The 23,010-nt window shown below is 38.6% G+C and overlaps 1 protein-coding gene across 1 annotated transcript in view; it reads right to left on the reverse strand.

The window, feature by feature from the left end:
• Positions 1–23,010, reverse strand: part of LOC120524415 (potassium-transporting ATPase subunit beta-like) — a 38,446-nt gene that overhangs the window by 7,338 nt on the left and 8,098 nt on the right. The window contains exons 2-4 of the mRNA XM_039746271.1: positions 17,952–18,080; positions 5,890–6,003; positions 2,708–2,907 (exon numbers count right to left, since the gene is read on the reverse strand). Of these exons, the coding sequence (XP_039602205.1) occupies positions 2,708–2,907; positions 5,890–6,003; positions 17,952–18,080 (443 nt within the window). The remainder of the gene's footprint in view (positions 1–2,707; positions 2,908–5,889; positions 6,004–17,951; positions 18,081–23,010) is intronic.

A 23,010-nucleotide genomic window follows, 5' to 3' on the forward strand; every position in this document is an offset into this window, starting at 1 on the left:
TAAGAAATTGCTAAATTTCAGTTAATGAGCTGAATGTACAGTGGTAAACTCAGCAGCATAATCTTGCAAGCGGTGTTCTGGGTAACTGCATTAAAAATAACATGTATTAGGTAGTCTGATTACTTTTAAAAGTAATGAGTAACCTGTCCCAATCCTTATTTTATTGAATGAAACATCCCTGTGTTATTATTATAGATAGATAGATAGATAGATAGATAGATCGTTATTGTCATTGTCACTTTTACAAAGGAACAACGAAATTAAAGAATTATCCTAGCAGCACTGGGTGTAAGACAAGGAAAACATACTGGGTACGCTGCTCCTTGCTGATCACTATCACATTTTCAAGCAGAAAAGAGTGTGCTGCATGCAATCCAGTAACAGAAACATATAAAGAGTCCGTTTAGTTTTCATCTGGCTATCTGCTACAGATATATTGACACAGGGAAAAAAAAATCAGGTGGCACAGTAGCAAGTGTACATAACGCAAATCACTGGTGCCTCAGGTCAAGGATGTAAATGGGGATGGATGTTGTTTACAGTACATGAAAGACTAAAAATATTTATAAAACACAAATTATCAGGTTTGGCTGTCCAATGACAAATACTGTCCAGTCAAATATCTCTCAGACAAAAGAAGAAAAAGTAACACACTCTTTATAATAAAACTGTATACCATATATCCTCGCGGATAAGTTCTCCCGCAGATAAGTCTTGGACTTGATTTTACAGTATGATTTCTGGTATTTTTTAATGTCGGTTGTATAAGTCGAATAATGAAAACTCACGCTATTGGCCCAAGAGATTATGATATGCTAACGCCCTCCTGAGAGAGTAACCATGGAGCACACTGCCTTTTTTTTCTATGTGGGTGCGGCAATGCACACTATCAGCGCGTGCTCCTAGCCTATCTCTCTCTCTCTGTTGTGCCTGTGTGACCGCACGGTAATACCCAAACTATTCTGAGGCAATGTTTCCACTGATTTGTGTTCTTTGTATCTCACACCCTCATACACCTTTATCGTAAGAACATCCCTTATCTGCAATTAAGTGTTCGATCAGAAGAAAATATGAAGCTGGTTTTAAATTAAAAGTTGTTGAAGTGGAGAAAGAAATTGGTAACTGCGCTGCTGCAACAAAATTCAATGTTTCTGAGAAACTGATGAGAGATGGAGGAGGCAAGAAGATGTTAAAAAAATATATATATATTAAGTGTCGCATTTTTGAATGGCCGTATAAGTCAGGGTCTGATTTTATGATCACGTTTTCGGGTTTAAAGACCAGACTTATACGTGAGCATATATGGTAACATATTTAGTTGTTTTTTTTTTTTTTTACAGATAATGAGTAATGTAACTAAGTTACTTTTAAAAGCTTGCTTTTTTGCACATCAGAGCATTTCCACAAGGAAGAACTCTGTGAAGGGAGGTTTTTAAGAAGTCAGGTTTCTTCCTTAAGCAGGTTACTCACCTTATCCTAGTTTTATGGCAGCTTGTAAAAGAACTCATTGTCTCGCAAACCTAACTGCGTTTAACACCTGATGAATTAAACTGGTGATGTAGTAATGGCAATTTCTATGCTGAGATCTCATAGCTAGTAGGTATCCGCTAAAGTAACTCTCCCAAACTGTTAGTTTTCTTTTAAGAAGCACTCTAAAGTTGGGTTTCTCTTTGTAGTAAAAAATCTGCATTATTAATACGGCCTAAAAGCTGCAGACAATGTGTTTACAGTTCATAAAACTGGGCTCAAACTACAACGCTGTCAGTTCAGTTCATACCGCCACCTCAATGTGTGGCTCTGGGACACTCACTCAACTTGCCTTTGCTTTTAAGGTGTAAAAATAAAAAAAAATAAAAAAAATTGTTTGCAGCATGGTAGCAGAGTGGTTAGTGTTGCTGCTTTCTAGACCCAGCATACTGGGTTTGAATCCTGCATATTCTCCTCATTCTCTCTCTATGTTTTTTTCCTCCCATATTCCCTGCTGGTTAGGCTAACTGGTGGTTCCAGACTAGCCCAATGTCATGTGATTGGGCCATGCAATTATTCTGTTGCCTGCCTTGAGCCAACTACTGATAGATAGCTCTGAATTGGATTAAGCAGGTCTGAGGATGTTATATTATGCATCCTGATTTTCTAATTTATCTTTGATGATGCCATTGACCAAATACATACTTGTATATTCATTCTTAAAAACACTTAAGATTATTTTGGAGTTGCAGGGGCTGGAGCCTGTTCTGGCAGCAGAGACAGCAATGCCATCACAGAGTGCACACAGACACTTGCTGACACTGGGACCAATTTAGACTTGCCAGTTTACCTACCCTGCACATCTTTCGGGTGAGGGAGGATGTGACACCAAGAGACAGATAGATAGATCCTTTATTAATCCCAAGGGGAAATTCATATACTCCAGCAGCAGCATACTGATAAAGAACAATATTAATTTAGTGATATAAATGCAGGTATAACAGACAATAACTTCGTATAATGTTAACGTTTACCCCCCCGGGTGGAATTGAAGAGTGTGGGGGAGGAACGATCTCCTCAGTCTGTCAGTGGAGCAGGATGGTGACAGCAGTCTATCGCTGAAGCTGCATTAAGAGTTTAAATAATAGAATAATGCTTGAATGCATATCTTTGTAGAATATCTTCACATTTGAAAAGATTATTTCTATTACAGAGGAAGCAGAGGAAGGCCCATACTTACCCTATTCATTTTGATAATGATGCATGGCTGACCATCTGGATAGCCGAATGTTGAATTATCCATCCCAGAGCACTTTCCTAGACTACTTCTATAGAAAGGACAGGATAACAATTTCTGGTCTGGATCTTTAGGTTCATTCTGAGTAAAGTACTTGCTGCCATTGCATTGCTCGTGGGTGTGTTGCTGTGTCCTATTATATGCTGCAAGCAGGAAAGAAATATTTGCTTTTATGAAATTAGTCAAACAGAGGAGTCACAACTTTCACATTTGTGACTTTTGTTATCTATATTGATTATTCACTTTAAAGAACATTAGTGTCCCTCATCCCCTTTATAATGGAAAGGTTCTTTTTGTGAGACTGTGCATTGATTTTCTTGTCCCGTGCATGTGGGTGCAGACCCCAGAGCCAGTCGTTGCTATTACTTTCTGGTTTTCTTTTGTTCATTTGTTCATTTGATTGTTATGCTTTTTTTCTGTAACTTGCGCTCTTTCATAGAGTCTCATTTTCTTTTGTTCTCAATCATTCTACAATTCAGTTTCCACTGAACTTACTTTTTTTAAATTGGACCTGTAGAAAATCTCTGAAAAAGTAATTTGCCAGCAGGTATACTGCTGTTTGACTTGAATTATTAAGATTTTGAAGGTATTTGAAACTGATCGTAAGTACTACTGAATAGCAGTTCATAGAAAATGTGAATTTCCCCTTGGGATTAATAAAGTATCTATCTATCTATCTATCTATCTATCTATCTATCTATCTATCTATCTATCTATCTATCTATCTATCTATCTATCTATCTATCTATCTGTTTTATATACTACCTTTCATGCCTATCTATCTATCTATCTATCTATCTAGTATCGAAAATACTATTAGAAACTGAAGGTTTCACTATACTGAGAATAAGAGGAAAATGAAGTCCAGGGTATTTAAAAAATTTTACATCTCTGCTTTTGCTCCTGTTAGGGTATTTGGCATTCATTTTGTGGTTTTTCATGGTAAATTCATTACTTTGTTAGCTTTAGTTTAGTATTAATGTCGTTAAGTATTACAGTGCCATTCGGTTTTTTTCTTGGACAGTACCATTTTGTGAATTTTGTTGCTCAGGTGTCGGTCCCAGTTGTTACGCCATGCCCCAAGAAGTCGCATGTGACATCAGGAGCACAATGCTGTTTAAACCAAGACTGTCGATTCATCCAGACTCTCTTTTTATTTGTTATTTTCGGGAGTTCTAGTTAGCGATTCTCTGTTTTGTTTGTCTGAACATGATTTAGGCTTAGTGATCTGGCTATGGTTTCTAAAATGTTGATTTCCCTGTTACAAATCTTAACCTTTTTTGTTCAACTCATTACTTCTGATCACTTATTTCCAAAACACTGCCACGTTTAACACTGAAATTAGTATACACAAGGCGAACGTTGACACGAGAAGCTGAACTTCAAGTTCAAATTGCACCTACTGGCAAAGAGGGATTACCTCTATCTGAGACAAGAGAGCTGAACTTCAAAGGTGAATTCCTTGTATTGGTGAGAAGTTCTACCTCAGATATATTAAACAAACTGGCCTTTATCAGCTATGGCCATAATCCAGGATCTCAGTCTTGAAGAGGCACCACCAACAAACCACAGGGTGCCTAAATGTAGGGGAAATTAGAATTCAGAAATGACATCCTGGTTTCAACCATGACTTCAAGCCTTTGGACTACACTGAGAGCTTTTGAGGTAGCAGCGCGTAATAATTGCTGCATAGGCAGATGTGCAGAGTTATCATCATTATGATTTTTCACAGCTTACTGTCACATTTGATGATTCTAAATGCACACTGCATGTTTCATGTTTCATAAATAGAAGGGTACATATTTCTATTATAGGTTGTGTTTAATTGATTGCACAATTTTGAAAATATTTTTTTCCTCCTGGGAGATAGAATAAGATTGCAGGCACTCATTTATCTTTCTTGTTTGAAAATGTTTAAGCATCTGCAAGTGCTTTTACGCTCATCTAACCTTTTGTACTTTAATTTTAATCCTGTGGCATATTAATAATTACAAGAATGCTTTGGATGTTCCTTCCAGAGTTAACTCCTTCCTTGTGGCCATCACCCAGGCACAGGAACCTTTTGATCGTCTTTTGTGGAAGGAAGGTTAATAAAACAGATGACTGGTTAGACCAGGGGTCCTCAATCACAGTCCTGGAGGGCCGCAATGGCTGCAGTTTTTTGCTCCAACCCAATTGCTTAATAAGAAGCACTTATTGCTCAAGTAACACTTCTGCTTCACTTTAGTAGTCTCACTCGTTAAGATTTTGAACCCTTATTGCTTATTTTAGTCTTAAACAGCTGTATTCTCATTTTTTTAATTGCTCCTAATTAGCAATAACATGCGAGTGACAAAAGAGACCAGCAGTTCTCCATTTACACCCATGTGTATCATCGTGCACTATTTGATTTAATTAAATACTTGGAAGGAAAGTGAAGAGAAAAAAGTGAAGGACTGAGAATTACTCATCCATTTTAGCCTTCAAATTATTTGGATGGTATAATTAGAAAAGGGAAGAAAATCTAGACTATGAGAATTACCTGACATAGCAGAGTTAAAGCACTAACAAGCCACGAAATTAAATTATTGGCAAGAATTGCTTTCTAATTAAGCAACTGGGTTAGAACAAAAACCTGCAGCCACTGCGGCCCTCCAAGACTGTGATTGAGGATCCCTGGGTTAGACAAACGTCTATGGAAAACACAGTCCAGAATAACAGCAGAGTCAATCAAAGCTTGCTGTATCCTGTGATCCACACTGCATTGAGTTTTAAAGTATTATATTTTGTGCATCTGTCTATGATTTATTTCCTTAGGAGGCACAGCTATCTTCATTCATTGTGCTGAGTCCCTAAGAGAATAACAACAGCAGCAGTGCAAAAATCTCTTCATGACGAGTGTGTGGTTGGTGTGTGAGTGTGTGTGCCCTGCGGTGGGCTGGTGCCCTGCCCAGGGTTTGTTTCCTGCCTTGCACCCAGTGTTGGCTGGGATTGGCTCCAGCAGACCCCCGTGACCCTGTAGTTAGGATATAGCGGGTTGGATAATGGATGGATGGATGACTCAACAGTGAGATTCACTCCTTTCATTTAAAATATGCAAACCAAGCCATTGCTGAGAATTTAACCCCATGGGAAAGTCTACTTACGTGTGAGGTAATTTTGAAGGGTGTGTATTAAGGGGTTGTAAGTGTTAGGATTATTAACCTCATACACAATCAGCAAGCCTTCATCTCCATATGTATTTGGTCGTATCACCACTCCTAAATGAATAACAGAACAAGTTGTAAAAACATTAAAGTGTAACAAAGTTAGTGACATAACTGTTAATGCTAGCATGCAAATGATCTTGAACAGTAATTTCAGTTATGTAAGGTGTCATACAAATCAACATAAACTGGAAATGCACTTTTCAAATTGAATATTGTGGTAGTCATTAAAAACAGTTCTTCTGTATGGAACATGCTAGTTTGAAGGTAAAACGATGTTGCCTGTCATTGTCTCCAATTTTATCATTTTACTTGTTTGAAAAGCAAAATTAGTACCATTGTTCAGCAATGTTTTGGTCTTTAAACCGATTCATGACCAACAGTGTGTAGCCTGGTGGCTGACCGGTTGCACTGTAAATCTCAAAACTGATGGTTCATGCTGTCCACAGAGCCACTGTATAGTTGGTGAAAGACATTTAATTTTACTTTAAACCCAGGCCAGGACCTGAGCATGGTAGGATTGGCCTACACCATGGCTAAATGTGCAACAAATGTAATCAGTACATACTGTATGCAGCATGTCTCGGTGAATTATTCTCCTCACATGCACATTTTTAACCATATTTCCATTTTTCTACATACAGTAGATTTAGCTTGCCTTTGCAAAAGCAATGAAGTGTTGTTTCTTAAATTAAAGAGAGAGCTGCTTTCAACTGACAGGAACACAGCTGCCAAATGTCTGCCCGACTCAAATGGACAACCTGAAGCAAAGTTCAGACTTAAATTGAAGGTAAAATCCCGGTGAACCTTTTAGGGTTACTTTTCACAAGTTTATGTCACTCTTATAATATTCTTCAAATGTCTTTGTAAGAATGTGTATACAGTATGTGAAGCAACAGTTTATAAAACATGGATTGTACCTTTGCTTCTTTTTTCTTTTCTTTTTTTTTGTATGTTTCCTGAAACCGGTAACACTTTATAATAACTGCACACTATGAAGCATTAGTTAAGCATGACTAAATACTTTGTTCATCATTTAGAAAGCATCACTTCCACATCAATTGGCATTAGCAACCACTTTTTCATAGTGTGCAGTTATTATAAAGCGTTACCCTGAAACCAAATCAAGAAGTGTTAAGTCTTCATGAAGTTCTCCCATTAGGTGAACTCTGATGGATGATCTCAAGCTATATGTTTAATGTATTAAAAACCATTGAAAGATTTGCAACCCTGTCTTCCAAAACTCACGACATTGCGTTTCTAGTATATTTTAACTTGCCACGGATATGAGTTTGCTTTTAATAAATTGCTAATTATTATAAAGTATGGCTGAATTAGTGCCAGAATGATATAGCCCTTTTCTGTGGAGCAACACTAAATCTTGACCTCCGAAGATTACAATCTGAAAATTCACATATGTTGAGTATTTTTTACAATTTTTCTCAATTGAATACAAATAATTCTCATAGGTATATTCATCAGTTTCACAAAACAATTGACACTGTCACTAAGGCAAAATATCACATCTACAAAATCTAACACACAAAGGGGAAAAAAGCACACGAGCGCTTAAAAACTACATACTCGTACAAAGGCCTCACAACCAAACTATTAGGTCTGAATGCCACTTCTCATCCCATCTTTCGAAACCGCTTTTGTTGGTGAGGGTCACAGTGAATAACTCTCATAAAGAAACATTAAAACACTGTGTCCAAAATGTCATTATTAATTAGCAAAAACCATTTGAAGGAAAGAAGAAAAATACAGTAATGAGAGTTCAGGTAGTTTTGTTTATACAAGTTTATACAAATTATAGTAAGATAGGTAACGTGTTCTGTAACTATAAATAAAAGAAAATAGTAAATTAGAATAAGATTTCTTTGAGTCTTTAGACCAGTGGCTCCCAAACTCGGTTCTTGGGACCCCCTGTGGCTGCAGGTTTTTGTTCCAAACAGATTCACAATTGGTGATAATAATCAATAACAACTGATCTCACTTAATTAGCTGGTCTTTTTTACTCTTCTCTTATTCTGCATTCAGAAAAACACAATAGTATGGTTTTTATATTTATAAGATACTAGTAGGAGTACCCGGCGTTGCTTGGGAATCTATAACCGGTGAATTTCTCAAATGAAAGAAACAGAACATAGAAATAGAACAAACATTTTTCTGTTTGACATTTTATTGTAACTTCCTCCACTCTGGATCTTGTGTGCTGTTGCATTTCAGACGCCCTTGAATTAGACTTTGTTGTGGCATCTGAAGTGGACCTTCCAATTCTACATCTTTTTTTCAGTGGTATGGGTATATTAGCGTAAAGCAGGACAATTTTAATGTGTTACATGGTATTACGTACGGAATAAGCACCACAGTGAGATGAATTTACGTTATTTACAATACGTCAAAATACGTCGTAAATAGCACCAGTCAGTCAGAAAGAGCAACACTGAAATTGTACCATGAGTTGGAAAGCGAGCAAATAGCACCACAAATATGGAAAGCCAGTGAGAAAGAATAGCACTGAAACCGAACTGGGAAAAATGGTGGGGTGCTCTGTTTGTAAGGAGCGTCTGTGTTGTGCCATCTAACGGACGTTGGCGATGGTAACTACAGAGAGAAATGACATACAACCGCTGCTGTGTGTGGGGAAAATGGTGGGGGAAGGATGCTGTCTTTTTTAAGGCGAGTCTCTGTTGAAACGTGCTTGCATATAACGGACGTTGGCGAATGAAATACAGCACTATCAGTGAGTGTGGGAGTGTGACCCGTGGAAACGCGGATGTGTCAGCCAGTCACGCGCACTGGGTCGTTCACGTTTTACATCTATACGGCAATTCCCCATCACCCGATCAAAGCAGTCGGCCTTCTCATACTTGGACACTTGCGCCATCTCTTGGCAATTTAAAGGAACGTGGGTAAAGAGCAACGCACAGGGACCAAATGTGCCACTAGATGGCGCCAACCGTGAACGTCTTTTGCAACGCGTGTGCCAAACGTTGTGTCAGTGATAAGGTGCCTTGCGCTTCACCACAAACATTTTTCCCAGCCAAACATACCCCATGACCTCCTCCTGGTCACAAAGGAGCCCCATCCCCAGTTTGGTGGCGATCGGATGCCTGGTGCAGATTTGTATGGCGGACAAACAAACATACATACATACATACACACATACATATATCGACTCTGCTTTATATATTAGATTTAGAAATATTGCTATTGTTTTCTGAAGCTGTAAATGCTTAACTCTCTTTTGTTGTTTTCCTATTATTTTCCCCTATTCCTGTGTAGTTTGCTCCCTTCATTTAACCCTCATAGTGACAATTAACAACTAACATAGCAGACACTCAGAATGATGAAAGCAGCAACGACTTCAGTGTCAGACCCGCTAATTAGTAAATAATCAATTAAATAACCAGAACACGTGGAAAAGCAGAATGAAAGTTAGGTTGAAAATACCGTTAACGACTTAAAAAACCTACGTATTCCCCATGTAACTAACTGCTTATTACATTAGCAGGTTGGATAATGGATGGATGGATGGATGTTCCCTAGTTCAGCCCCTTGTTCTACAGTGAGTAGTCAGTTATGTCCACCAGCCATTGGTCGTCTCTGAGTTCTGCTTACTACTCTACAGCAAGTCAAGCTCAAAGATGCTGACATTTTGCTGCTCCATTTGTCAAATATCCTGCAAGTTTCTTTAAGTGTTCACTTCTTCTCAGTCCGGAAATTTTGGATGATTCTTGCTACTCACATGGGTTGCACTCTCCATTCTGCTTCCTGCATACTCATTCCATGATTGATAATGTTATTAATAAGAATGGCTCTTCTTTCACTTGAAGTATGTTATGCAACTCTTCCTCTATTTCTTCTCCCACCACTTGATCTATGTGCTCTTTGCTGTTCCATTGTTTTCTGTACTGACCACTTCTGTGACGTTTTATATTGGAGAACTGGATGAAGATACCAGACTGATTGTGTTTGTTCAGGTGAAGATGGTTGTCGTAGTTCACTGGTTATCAGGTGTTTCATTTATTTTAAAGTAATTCCCCAGGTGTTGTTAAAATGACTATTAAAAATTGTGTAAAGTTTTCGAAAAAACACATTGAATTGAAACAAATAAAAAAATGTAGAAGTTTAGTTGTTCAGATCTCTCTGCATGAGCATTTGGGAAACTGTAAAATCCCAATCTGGTCACTGTCAGTGTGTAGTCATAACTGTTTGCATCTTCTTCTTTGGTACTTTTGGATTTCATCTCACACTCCATGTTGTTAAGGGAAGAACAGATAAGCCCTGGAATTAATGTAAGCACAGATAAGTTGACCACGTGATGATCAAAAAGGGAGCAGGCAAAAAAATTGCTAGAGTAGTGTAAAGGTCCGATGCAAAAAGATCAAAATAATACCAAATTGTCTTAGTTGAAAAGGAACAAATGATGCAAAAGACAAATCTGATGCCGAACTCTTCAAACATTATTGCTAAGAATTTATTAATGGATATATGTTAATTGCCACCATATTTATATTGGAAGGTACAACCCCAATTCCAGTGAAGTTGGGACGTTGTGTAAAATGTAAATAAAAACAGAATACAATGATTTGCAAATCCTTTTCAACCTATATTCAATCGAATACACTACAAAGACAAGATATTGAATGTTCAAACTGATAAACTTTATTGTAGTTTTGCAAATCTTCGCTCATTTTGAATTTGATGCCTGCAACACGTTCCAAAAAAGCTGGGACAGGGGCAGCAAAAAACTGGGAAAGTTGAGGAATGTTCAAAAAACACCTGTTTTGAACATTCCACAGGTTAATTGGAAACAGGTGTTTGTCATGATTGGGTATAAAAGGAGCATCCCCAAAAGGATCAGTTGTTCACAAGCAAGGATGGGGCGAGGTTCACCACTTTGTGAACAACTGCGTGGGCAAATAGTCCAGCAGTTTAAGAACAACATTTCTCAACGTACAATTGCAAGGAATCTAGGGATTTCATCATCTACTGTCCATAATATCATCAAAAGATTCAGAGAATCTGGAGAAATCTCTGCACATAAGCGGCAAGGCCGAATACCAACACTGGATGCCTGTGACCTTCGATCTCTCAGCACTGTATTAAAAACTGACATCATTCTGTAAAGGATATTACCACGTGGGCTCAGGAATACTTCAGAAAACCATTGTCAGTTGACACAGTTCGTCACTACATCTACAAGTGCAAGTTAAAACTCCACCATGCAAAGCGAAAGCCATATATCAACAACACCCAGAAATGCCGCCGGCTTCTCTGGGCCGGAGCTCTTCTGAGATGGACTGACACAAAGTGAAAAGTGTGCTGTGGTCTGACGAGTCCACATTTCAAACTGATTGTGGAAATCATGGGGCCAAAGAGGAAAAGGACCATCCTGAATGTTATCAACGCAAAGTTCAAAAGCCAGCATCTGTGATGGTATGGGGGTGTGTTAGTGCCCATGACATGGGTAACTTGCACATCTGTGAAGGCACCATTAATGCTGAAAGGTACATACAGGTTTTGGAGCAACATATGCTGCCATCTAAGTGACGTCTTTTTCAGGGACGTCCCTGCTTATTTCAGCAGGGCAATGCGAAGCCACATTCTGCATGTGTTACAACAGCGTAGCTTCGTAGTAAAAGACTGCGGGTACTAGACTGGCCTGCCTGCAGTCCAGACCTGTCTCCCAATGAAAATGTGTGGCGCATTATGAAGCACAAAATATGACAACGGAGACCCTGGACTGCTGAGCAACTGAAGTTGTACATCAAGCAAGAATGGGAAAGAATTCCACCTACACAGCTTCAACAAATAGTGTCCTCAGTTCCCAAACGCTTATTGAGTGTTGTTAAAAGTAAAAAGGTGATATAACACAGTGGTAAACATGTCCCTGTCCCAGCTTTTTTGGAACGTGTTGCAGGCATCCAATTCAAAATGAGTGAAGATTTGCAAAACTATAATAAAGTTTATCAGTTTGAACATTCAATATCTTGTCTTTGTAGTGTATTCAATTGAATATAAGTTGAAAAGGATTTGCAAATCATTGTATTCTGTTTTTATTTATGTTTTACACAGCATCCCAACTTCATTGGAGTTGGGGTTGTATAATCACGTCACTAACCGCAATGATTGTTATTATGTTGTATCAAAGTGCGTTCAGAATTGCAGCACACAAAATGGAGTAACAGAAAACAATAAAAAAGATGATAAAACAACTAATTCAAAATTACTTTCAAATGCACGGCGAAGATGTATGTGGAATCTGCATATTCCTAAACCTCAGAAAATGTTTAAACAACCACCAAAATATATTTATTACATAAAAAAACAATAAAAGAAAGATAGAGTTATAACACGTTAGCCTATTGAGATAAGAGTCAAAATGTCTGATGAATGCTGGATTCCATTTGATTAGTCCCAGTCAATTACAGGACACACTAATGCACTCAACCACATTCACATACTCGAGTGCTAGTTTAGAGCCAGCAACTAACCTAATCTTCATTTCTTTGGGAATATGGGAGGATACCAGAGTACATGGAGAAAAAGTCAAAAAAAGTACATTGTTTCATTGAACATCAACACGATGATAATCACGTTTTTTGACATTAACAGACTTGTCCATAAGGAGTTTCCTTATTATATATGAAAAAACTGTTAATCAACAAAATTACATTTAACTGCTAATGCATCTGCAACAAAAAGCATGAAACAAAACATCAGGAGCAGAGGTGCATGAAAAGCTACATTTTGCACCATGGCAGCATACTGGAACACACCATGATATCAGTTTTATTGACCAAAACTGGTAGAAATATAGTGCTTTATTTGTCCCCAGGAGAAATCTGGCTTTTTACAGAAGGTCTTTAAACAGTCAGATAAGTAAGTAAATAAATAAATATACGCACACACTTTTGTCTGAACACACTGGAAAGATTATAAAACAAGAACATTCAAAACAAAGAAAACTTCTGCCTTGGCAGTCCCAGTCCCCGTGAGGCTATGCAGATGTATTACTGTTGGTATAAAGGAGTCCCAGTGACGTTTCTTGACACACTTCTGCTGAATGATGCGTTGGCTGAAACCCCTCAGTGTTAGTGTGTCAGAGCGAGGATGTGCAGCTTTGTTCATACTGACACTCAGTTTAGTTTTAATTCTCTCCTTTGCTACAACCGCAAAGGGGTCCAGAGTGCATCCTATAACTGAGCTTGGCCCTTTAATTAGCTTGTTGATTCGGGGGGCCTCTCTTGAATTGATGTTACCAACCCAACACACTACAGCATACAAAACTGCACTGACCATCACAGAGATACTGAAGATATGGTGGATGTCACTTCCCACATTAAAGGAACACAGTCTCCTAAGGAAAAAGAGTCTCCCCTGCCCCTTCCTCTGTGTTCTGAGACCAGTCCAACCTGTAATTAATGTGGACCACCAAATACTTGTCGGAGTGCACCACCTCTACATTCACTCCTTGAATAGTGACCTGACAGAGACACTATTTGGTGCAATTGAAGTCAATCATTAGTCCCTAGGTTTAGCTGGCGTTTAGTTGCAGACCATTCTCTTTGCACCAAGAAGCAAACTTTTGCACCTCACTCACATACTCTTTTTCATCCCCTTTATCAATATAACCCATAAGTGCAGAATCATCTGAGAATTTCTGCAAGTGACATAACCTGGTGTTCTATTTGGAGTCGGAGGTGTACAGAGTAAAGAGAAAAGGAGACAGGATTGTTCCTTGTGGTGCTCCAGTGTTGCTCACATCCACATCAGAGACACAGTTCTTGAGTCTCACAAACTACAGTCTGCCCGACAGATACTTCATTTCCAGGACACCTCAGGCTCATCCACCTGCATATCTCTGAGCTTGCACCTTAACAGGGATGGCTGGATGGTATTGACGGCACTGGAGAAATCAAAAAACATGGTCCTCCCAGTGCTGCCAGCTTTGCCCATGTGAAAATAAACTTTGTTGATCAGACAGATAATTGTATCCTCCACGCCAATCTTTCTCCTTTAGGCAAACTGCGGTGGGTCCAGGCGGTCTACCACAAGATGACTCGTTTAGTCCAGGACCAGTCTCTCCATGATGTAAAAAGTGCCACTAGCCTGCAGCCATTAGGTGAAGAGGAACCTGCCTTCTTTGGAACAGGAACAATGAGAGATGTTTACCACAGCAGAGGGTACTTTCTGAGGCCATAAGGACAGACTGTACAGGTAACAGAGGACATCACAAAGCTGGTTAGCACAGGCCTTAAGGACTGACTCCATCTGGTCCTGCAGCTTTTCCTTTGTGCACCTTTCCCTGTTGTCTCCTTACTTGGTCTTCAGTTATGCAGAGTCCACACTGATGGTCAGAGGTGGACTTGTCATTGGCAATTCTAGTTGATGTGATAGGAGTTGCTGATGTAGTAGGGATGATGTGGGGAGACTGATCATTGGGAGAAGGTGGAAATCCGTTAAAAAATTGGTTTAGGACATTAGTTTTGTCCACATCCCTTTCCAGCACCTGAGCCCTGGATTGCTTGAGTCCAGCAATTACAGTATGTCCAATTAAACCCAGGCCATCCCAGCCATCCTTCACGTTATTCTGCATGAGTTTACTTTCTGTTTTAGCTTTATAAGCTTCTTTTCCTTCACTCTGCACTCACTATGTCCTCTTTGTCAGTAGATTTGAGTGATCTCTTTTTCTCATTCATAGACCTTTTAGCTCCTTAGTAATCCAAGGCGTGTTGTTGTAGTCTGTGATGCAGTGACAGTGACCCTCAATATTGTCCCAATGGGAGTCCCAGTCTGTCATTTAGAAGCAGTCATTCAGTGCCATTTCAGGCTCCACTTCTTCACTATTCTGGTGGTTAACAGGTTACTGTCTAATAGCAGTCTTCCCTAATAGAGACTATAGATTACACTTAAAGGAATCTTTAATATTTAAATACAGCAGGTCTAGCTTGTTATTTCCTTGGGTGGAACCGGTCACAAACTGATAGAATTTTGTCATCTTTCCTTCCAAAATCACATACTTGAAGTCACCACATATTATAGCTATTGGATTGGAGTAAGTCATCATTTAAGTGTTGCTGACAGAATGAATCATTTCCATTCTAGGACACCCTTAGCGGAGAGAGTAATATAAGCATTAATAACGATGATGTAATTTATCTCTCTGGGCAGATAACATGGATGAATTCCGACAACCAGAATTTCAATGTCTGAATTACAAACTGTAGTTTTAACTGTAATATGCTCCCTTTTACACAACTTCTCATTCCCATAGATGACAAGTTTTCCCCTATTGTCTTTTTTTCCACTCTGCACTGGGTCTCTGTCTGTTCGAATAAGATGAAATCCATCCAGCATTAAAGCAGTGCCAAGTATATCAGGTTTGAGCCAGCCCTCTGTAAAGCACAAGATGCCACTATACTCATATGCTCCATGACCTGGTATAAGCGCACACAATTCATCCATCTTATTTGATGGATTTTGATATTCTTTGAGTTTTTTTTAATGGCAACTGAAACATCAATAGAATTGCAATGTTTGTCATAACTGAGAATTGTGTAAGCGTGACACTATTGTAGTTAGCAACAGAACTGTGTATTAAAGAGGATAATAGCACCTAATTTAAAGGTATCTATCCAATGGGCACTACTCTGTGACAGAGGCTTCCCTAGTTCTTCCTAATACAGTTAATGACAATAAAGCTGTCAGGAATTTGTTAATTGCCCTTTTTCACTATGTTTTACTTTTGGATGTGTTCAAATTATCTATGGCAGGGATGACAAACTCCAGGCCTGGAGGGCCGCAGTGGCTGCAGGTTTTCATTCTAACCCTTTTCCTAATCAGTGATTCGTTTTCACTGCTAATTTAACTTCTTTTCTCTTTATTTTAATAGCCCTGTTTTTAAGGTTTCAGTCCTCTGAATTGATTCCTTTCTTCATTAAATGACAGCCAAACAGAAGGAGACGTGAAATGAACCAACAGATGGCCAGCTAAACTGGGGATTTCAAACTTCAACCAATTTCACTCCAACCAATCTCTTAATGAGAAGCCGATTCTTGCTGTTAATTAAACCCGTTATTTAATTCCATGGCTTGTTGCTGCTCTCATTCTGCCTGAGCAGACATTTCCAAATCTGTTTTTTTTTTTTTTTCTAAGATCACCGTCAAGATGTTTTGGTGACCTGAGAGATCAACCTTACTGAGACCTTCTTCACCTTTCTTTATTTTCAGGTATTGTGTGATGGGCACAGGTTGAGCTGGTCATGTGGTGGCTCATTTTGTGTCTCATTATTGTTTGGCTGCTAATTAAGGAAAAAGAAACAACTAAGGCGCCTCAGTCGAGTTAATTGAAATGAAGGCAAAAGAAGTTAATTAGCAGTAAAAATGGCTCACCAATGAAGAAGATAGTTAGAATGAAAACATGTAACCACCCTTGAGGACCGAAGTTCGACTTCCGTGATCTATGGTATTATTTTATTTATGGGTGCTACCATGTTGGGTTTAGTTTCCCATGGGCACTGCCGTTTTTTTTTGCAACACTAGTTACCAATGATACTCATGTGATTCATCAAATTTCCACATGGTGCCACCCACAAGGAATTGTCTGTACATTGACGCTCATGGCAAAAGAAGGAAGTTTTTGCTTTAACCAAATTTTTAATTAGAATCAATTTATTTACTACTAAAGCAATGTGATTTTTAGGGCATAGTTTTAGTTACTACTTAAATGCCTATATTAGTTTTAAAAAGCTTCATTTGGGTTTTAATTGTTTCTGATTTTCTTAAGCAGTTGTCAGTTAATAACTAAGTGCAAATGACCAAGGAATCAGCTGTCCAGCTAACGTTTAAACCTGTGTATGTGAATCATGAAGTATCTGTGTTATTATGTTTTGAAATAAATGAGACGACATGGAAGGGCTGAGAGATACAAATCTGTTCCAGACTACAAAACGTATGGATAATGTTCTCAGAAACTGAAAAATCCATAATGTACGATTTATCTTGGAAGAATTAAAGCACTAAAAAGCCATATAATAAAATATCAACTTTCATCATCTGCTAGGCCTGACTTCTAATTACGAACATGGCTGGAATAAAAACTTGCAATCACTGAAGTCCTCCAGAAGAAGACCCAAGTTCTCCTTAACTGGTGTACCAGCAACTTAAAATGCACCTCCAAAAAAGTGTTTTTAATTATAGAATCAATTTTCGAAAACATTCTTGACAATATTGATGCTATAGACCTGCGGCCTTGAATCTTGTTAACATTTCCATTTTGGTTTTAGCATTCAGAATTATTGGTATCAGCCTGGGCCTGTTCCTCAGTTCCTTCCTGCCCATTTAATCCCATTAATTTCTCTTTTGCTAAAATGTTTTTACTAATTTGTGGGAATGTGTCTCTTTTCTAAACTATCATTACCAAAAAGCTAGCATGAATTGTGAGTTTGAATCCCAGTCCAGGCATATGTAGAGTTTGCCCGTTTCCTCCATGTCTGCATGGCAAGTCTAAACTGGGTGCAAAATGAGTGAATGTTGGTGTATGCAAGAGGGTGCTGACCGTACAAGATTCTGAGAATGGCTTTAATCTCTGTTGATGTTGAATGGGAAAAGTGAGTCTAAATATCGATGCATAGTACAGTCCTTTCCAGGTAGATGTATTAGTTCTGAATTTCTTTCAATTACATTACACTACCTTTACAAGTCAATGGAAGTGATTGTATCACTAGTGATCTCTGACTTAATGATCAGGTTTTTTGGTCTTCCTTAAGGACTGTGGAATAGTAGATTAGTAGGCAGGCAGTGTGGTGTAGTCGTTAAAGCTTTGGACTTCAAACCCTTGCGGTTGTGGGTTCAAATCCCACTACTGACCATGAACAAGTCACTTGACCTGCCTGTGCTTCAATTGGAAAACCAAAAAGAATAAAATAAATGCTGTTAGATGCTTTGGATAAAGGCATAAATGAATGTACAGTAAATGTAGACTAGACTTACCTGGTGATTGTAACCGGTCACGATACATCGGCGTGTAAGGATTGAGTGTCGACAGCAGTACATACAAGGCAAGTGAAAACAATCCTGACATCACAATGTAAAAAGCCACATAGTAGAGGCTGATGTACACTGTAGTGAAGGGAGACAAACACATGGAAATGTATGGTTAGCAGACTGTGATTAACAACTCTAATGTAACATTAGCATTACAAGTTCTTCAAACCCTGTTAATGAGCGTCCAAGTTAAGGTAAACCTAAATGGCAGATGTAAACTGTGTGCAACTGCCACTCCTTTTGACATTTTGTAAATCTGCTCTTCTCTAAGCCTAAGCGTGCTGAGGCAAAAAGTGAGTTGAAGGTAGATGCAAACCTTGAAGCATTTGCCAGTTCCTATACTCATTCACAATGAGCCACCAACATTTTTTGGCATGTGGGGAGAACTTTTGTGAAATCGAGATCATGCAAATACACCAGAGTGTAAAGTTACAGATCTCCCATCATTCCCCCAATGTACTTCATTTTACACTATTATTTGTAATTTGAAAAAGTTCAAAAGAATGAGGTACAACAATTGATGCTTTTGCTTGGAGTGGAACATAAATTACTTTGCAACATCATTTTGAGGTAATGCTTACAGTTTGAGGAGCCAAACAGAATAGTAGAAAAGTTTTTTTAGCTATTATGTTTAAGAAAATGACCATAAAATCTGTCTTTCACATTTGTGTCATATGAACAATCCAGTATCAGATATTACCAGATATCATGTTGTCAAGTACATTTTTTTTGTTTATTTCGTCTTATACAATTTCTCGTATTAGGAATTTGTTAGTTTTCGCATATCCCTTGGGGTCAGAGTGCAGGGCCAGCCATTGTTCAGTGCCCCTGGAGCAATTGAAGGGTAAGGGCCCAGCAATGTAGGATCTCTTCTGGCAGTGACGGGGATTCGAGCCAGCAGACTTCGGGATACCAGCGCAGATCCTTAGCCTCAGAGCCACCACTCCGCCCTATTGTATTTGTAGTGTTTTCTGATGAAGTCAATATTACAAAAATTATATTGCTAGATTTAAATGCAGCCTTTGACACTATTGATCATTCTATTCTGTTACACAAGCTTGAAAATAATCTTAGGCTGTCAAGTGTTGCCCTTGAATGCTTTAGTCCTAAAGTATTTGTGACCCGAGTTTTCATGACAGTTTTATTTGTGCCCCCCCTAATGTTTTTTTGAAAGAAGCCCACTAATACCAATTTGTTCTTTTTTAATTAATGATATTTTATATTTTATTATACCTACTTAACTTTTATCGACATTTATCTAACTCCATATTTATTTTTCTAGTATCAGAATGTAGTTTAAGTTAATTTGTTTTGGTTTCAATAGAAGTATTTTTCATATTTCTGATTCTTGTTTTCTTTTTTTTCCACATTTTCGTGCCCCCCTTTTTTGTTACTTCGCACCCCCTAGGGGTGCCCGCCCCACAGTTTGAAAACCACTGGCTTAGGGGAAGGCACTGCCAGGATACACTTCGTCCCCTACACTCTGGTAAGGAAAGTAGGTACAGTGGTGTGAAAAACTATGTGCCCCCTTCCTGATTTCTTATTCTTTTGCATGTTTGTCACACAAAATGTTTCTGATCATCAAACACATTTAACCATTAGTCAAATATAACACAAGTAAACACAAAATGCAGTTTTTAAATGATGGGTTTTATTATTTAGGGAGAAAAAAAAATCCAAACCTACATGGCCCTGTGTGAAAAAGTAATTGCCCCTTGTTAAAAATAACCTAACTGTGGTGTATCACACCTGAGTTCAATTTCCGTAGCCACCCCCAGGCCTGATTACTGCCACACCTGTTTCAATCAAGAAATCACTTAAATAGGAGCTGCCTGACACAGAGAAGTAGACCAAATGCACCTCAAAAGCTAGACATCATGCCAAGATCCAAAGAAATTCAGGAACAAATGAGAACAGAAGTAATTGAGATCTATCAGTCTGGTAAAGGTTATAAAGCCATTTCTAAAGCTTTGGGACTCCAGCGAACCACAGTGAGAGCCATTATCCACAAATGGCAAAAACATGGAACAGTGGTGAACCTTCCCAGGAGTGGCCGGCCGACCAAAATTACCCCAAGAGTGCAGAGACAACTCATCTGAGAGGTCACAAAAGACCCCAGGACAACGTCTAAAGAACTGCAGGCCTCACTTGCCTCAATTAAGGTCAGTGTTCACGACTCCACCATAAGAAAGAGACTGGGCAAAATGGCCTGCATGGCAGATTTCCAAGACGCAAACCACTGTTAAGCAAAAGAACATTAGGGCTCATCTCAATTTTGCTAAGAAACATCTCAATGATTGCCAAGACTTTTGGGAAAATACCTTGTGGACTGATGAGACAAAAGTTGAACTTTTGGAAGGCAAATGTCCCGTTACATCTGGCGTAAAAGGAACACAGCATTTCAGAAAAAGAACATCATACCAACAGTAAAATATGGTGGTGGTAGTGTGATGGTCTGGGGTTGTTTTGCTGCTTCAGGACCTGGAAGGCTTGCTGTGATAGATGGAACCATGAATTCTACTGTCTACCAAAAAATCCTGAAGGAGAATGTCCGGCAATCTGTTCGTCAACTCAAGCTGAAGCGATCTTGGGTGCTGCAACAGGACAATGACCCAAAACACACCAGCAAATCCACCTCTGAATGGCTGAAGAAAAACAAAATGAAGACTTTGGAGTGGCCTAGTCAAAGTCCTGACCTGAATCCAATTGAGATGCTATGGCATGACCTTAAAAAGGCGGTTCATGCTAGAAAACCCTCAAATAAAGCTGAATCACAACAATTCTGCAAAGATGAGTAGGCCAAAATTCCTCCAGAGCGCTGTAAAAGACTCATTGCAAGTTATCGCAAACGCTTGATTGCAGTTATTGCTGCTAAGGGTGGCCCAACCAGTTATTAGGTTCAGGGGGCAATTACCTTTTCACACAGGGCCATGTAGGTTTGGATTTTTTTTTCTCCCTAAATAATAAAAACCATCATTTAAAAACTGCATTTTGTGTTTACTTGTGTTATATTTGACTAATGGTTAAATGTGTTTGATGATCAGAAACATTTTGTGTGACAAACAGGCAAAAGAATAAGAAATCAGGAAGGGGGCAAATAGTTTTTCACACCACTGTAGATGGATGATACAGCTATGGTCGACACATACTTACTGGGAGACTCGCCATGCAGCTATGTAATTTCAAAAACAAGGGAGGGCTTAAGAACATAATCTCACAACAAAATAAAATACTCCTTGGCATCTAATCGATTTTAATACAAAACAGACTTGCTTATGTTTAAGTGTTTTTAAAGGCAGCATAGGACAGTAGTATGATTTTCCACTATCGTATAATGACTTAATAAAAGGTACTACTTCAAAAAGTCCAACTGCTCCCCCAACATGCCCTGAATTAGACAATTTATGCACAGTATGAAAAAATCTAATATTAAGAAATCCTTGACAAACAGACCACTCCACTCCACTCATATGAAATATGACCATTAAGTCCTTCATTTCTAATAGCATAATGTAGTCTAGGATGGCAGAGTGGTTAGCCCTGCTGCTTCACACCTCCAGAGTCAGCACCTGCTTCGAGTTTGTATGTCCCCCCGTGTGAGTTTTTCTCCAGGTTCTCCAATATTCCTCAGTGAAACGTGTTTGTCCACTACAGATGAGTGTGGGTGTGTAAGTGATTATTCAACATTTGGTTCCTTCCTTGCATGCATTGCTGCCAGGGTTGGGTCCCTGCACCCTGACTCTAAACTACGTACATTAGACATGTCTGATAATGGACAAATGGTCCGAATCATCTCCTGTTATAACATAGTGTAATGGGGCAACATATTCTTGTACTAGAATGTAGCATGTTCCTGGATTTTCCTCAAATAAAATTTTTCTTTTTTTAGTTGTACAATCATCATTTAACCCTGATGTAGCTACTGCCCTTTAGTGATTCAGTGTTATTCAGTGCTTGTGTCCATTTTGGTGATCATTAGCTTTCAGTATTAAATTACAATTAAGAGAACAGATCCACCATAAAAAATGAATTAAAAAGAAAATGATGAAACAGCATTAAGGGCAATCTTGATTTCTTACAAATATAAATGTCACATTACTGTTCTCTTATTTTGCTTTCAGAAAAGAACAGGGAAGCAAGATTGTCTAATTAAACGAAGAGATAAATTAAAGATAAAACTGACTGCTCATCAAGCTGGTTGGGATGAAAAGCTACAGCCACTGTGTAGCATAGGACTGAACTTGAAAACCCTGCATGATAAAAGTGTACTTAATACAGTATTAGCTTTTAAATATAAATTTTAAATATAGTTTTGTTTAAGACGCTAATTATAGGCTTCCTATGATCTTTTCCTCATCTACACTCTAAACTCTAATATTCTGCCATCTTTTAGAAACGTTTGAGAAACAGCCTTTAGCAAACAGATTTAGAGACGAGCTTCATGAAAAAATGAAAGACAGACACAGAAAGCACAGCACTTGAGAAGGTCAGCAGCAGCCTAGCTAAGCTGAAGAGGACAGATCAGTGTGACATCATTGTTATGTTTGGGTAAGTCTAAGAGAAACTGGAGCGACAGTAGATTGAGTGAGTATGAGTGTGCTCTACAGGGAACATGGCCTTCAGCCCAATGAACTTGGGGAAGGCTCTAGATTCTTATATCATTGTAGTGCCTAAAGTGAGCTGGTGTTGCTGTGTTCATGCTAGTGAGCTGTTTAAATTTGACCTTAGTGCCAGTTGGTTCACCAATCACCAATTCATAATTGTTTTTTCAGATATCATTGAAGAGCATGGCCTGAATCTGATCCATATCCTTACTGTTTACCTGCACGGAGATTTTTTATATACCGTATATACTCACGTATAAGTCGAGTCTTGAAACCCGAAAAATCGATCATAAAATCAGAACCTAACTTATACGCCCGTTCAAAAATACGACACTTAATTTTTCTTCTTGCTTCCTCCAATCTCGCACCAGTTTCTCAGACACATCGAATTTTTTTGCAGC

This window comes from Polypterus senegalus, chromosome 2 (assembly GCF_016835505.1).
Source record: "Polypterus senegalus isolate Bchr_013 chromosome 2, ASM1683550v1, whole genome shotgun sequence".
NCBI classification, from domain to species: Eukaryota; Metazoa; Chordata; class Cladistia; order Polypteriformes; family Polypteridae; genus Polypterus; species Polypterus senegalus.